General features: G+C 48.6%; 1 protein-coding gene across 1 annotated transcript in view; it reads left to right on the forward strand.

The window, feature by feature from the left end:
- Nucleotides 1–1,591, forward strand: part of ERN1 (endoplasmic reticulum to nucleus signaling 1) — a 61,348-nt gene that overhangs the window by 36,312 nt on the left and 23,445 nt on the right. Inside the window, 1 exon segment of the mRNA XM_023535658.1 lies at nt 316–555. Coding sequence (XP_023391426.1) covers nt 316–555 — 240 coding nt within the window.

Genomic DNA, 1,591 nt, shown 5'->3' on the forward strand with positions numbered 1-1,591 from the left:
GTGGTTGGAGCTTACTCCACCCTGGTCAGGCGCATCGATTGTGGATCGGTAGATACCCACGCATTCTCCTTCACTTATGCTGCTTCTCACAGTAGCCCCTTGGAATTCCACACATACCCTTTCTGTTATCCAGTGCCCAGATGTAAGAATTTTAAAAAGTTTCCACGGTAAAGATGTTAGCACAGCATCGTCGCCTCCTGAGGGAGGAGCCTCTCTTGCCCAGTCTTCCGTGCTTTGTGCGTTGTCTGGCTGACCCGGACAAGCCCCACCTGGAGGTATGGAGTCCCTTGAAGGGTGCCTACTGCTCTCATGCAGTGGCTTGCCCCCAGGCCTCACCCCAGTTCTGTCTTCACAGCCCCGAGGCAGCACTCTTCCTTTGCTGGAAGGCCCCCAGACCGACGGTGTCACCATTGGGGACAAAGGGGAGTGTGTGATCACACCCAGCACGGACCTAAAGTTTGACCCTGGGCTCAAAGGGAAGAACAAGCTCAACTATTTGAGGAACTACTGGCTTCTGATAGGTGAGAACGGGGGTTTCTCTTCGCCTCAGGTCAGGTGCTGCCCCCTGGTGGGAACAGTTGACCTTGCTCGTTACTGTCAACTGCAATGCGCTTGGTTCATGTCCTAATTGGTCTTTCAGACCTTGACATTTTTATCTGCAAGGGTAATAAACAGGATAGCTGTGTTGCCGAGTCAGTTCTCAAAAATTGTTTAACTCAGTTGTTTAACTCAAACTCAAGTGCTAAGTGCAGTCTTGTGTCACTTAACAACAGGGATTCGAGAAATGCATTGTTAGGCCATCTGGTCACTGTGAACGTCATAGAGCACACGTGTGGTCTAGCCTACTCCACACCTAGGCTCTATGGTCTAGCCTACTGCTCCTGGGCTGCACACGTGTACAGTACATTACTGCACAAAACAACACGACATTAAATCAAAGCCCAAGAGAAAATGCGATCAAGAGAAGCGGTAAACACGAGATGTGTGAGGCTGATGGTGTGACACAGATCCTGCTTCACAGCAAACTTTTGTTAATAAGTAGAAAGAATATACTCTAAAATAACGATAAAAACTACAGTGTGCTAAATATATAAATCAGTAACAGTCCTTTATTGTCAGTTATCATGTACTGTACGTAATTGCATACGCCATGCTTTTACGTGACTGGCAGTGCAGTTTACAACACAGACATCACCACAGACACATCAGTAACGTGTTGCACTATGATGTCACAGTGGCGACATCACTAGGCGATAAGTTTTTCAGCTCCGTTATAATCTCATGGGACCATGGTCGTACATGTGGTCTGTCATTGACTAAAATGTCATTGTGTGGTGCACGCCTGTACTGTAAACCTTGTGCCATTCCGACACACCTAATTTCTGCTGTGTGCCGGGCGTGGGCACTGAGCACCGTAGAGCACATTTCCTGATTTCTCGCAACCCTGTGTGAGGGAGGCACCCTCTTTATTTCCACTTATAGTTAAGGAATCTGAGGCAATTGCTACGGAAGAGTTCACTGGGAGTTGGTGTGGGCGTGGAGTGGGGAGGGTAGAGGCTGGACCTGGGTCAGAACCACGGCAGAAATCCCG

The sequence above is a fragment of the Pteropus vampyrus genome, unplaced genomic scaffold, assembly GCF_000151845.1.
Source record: "Pteropus vampyrus isolate Shadow unplaced genomic scaffold, Pvam_2.0 Scaffold143, whole genome shotgun sequence".
Lineage (NCBI taxonomy): Eukaryota > Metazoa > Chordata > Mammalia > Chiroptera > Pteropodidae > Pteropus > Pteropus vampyrus.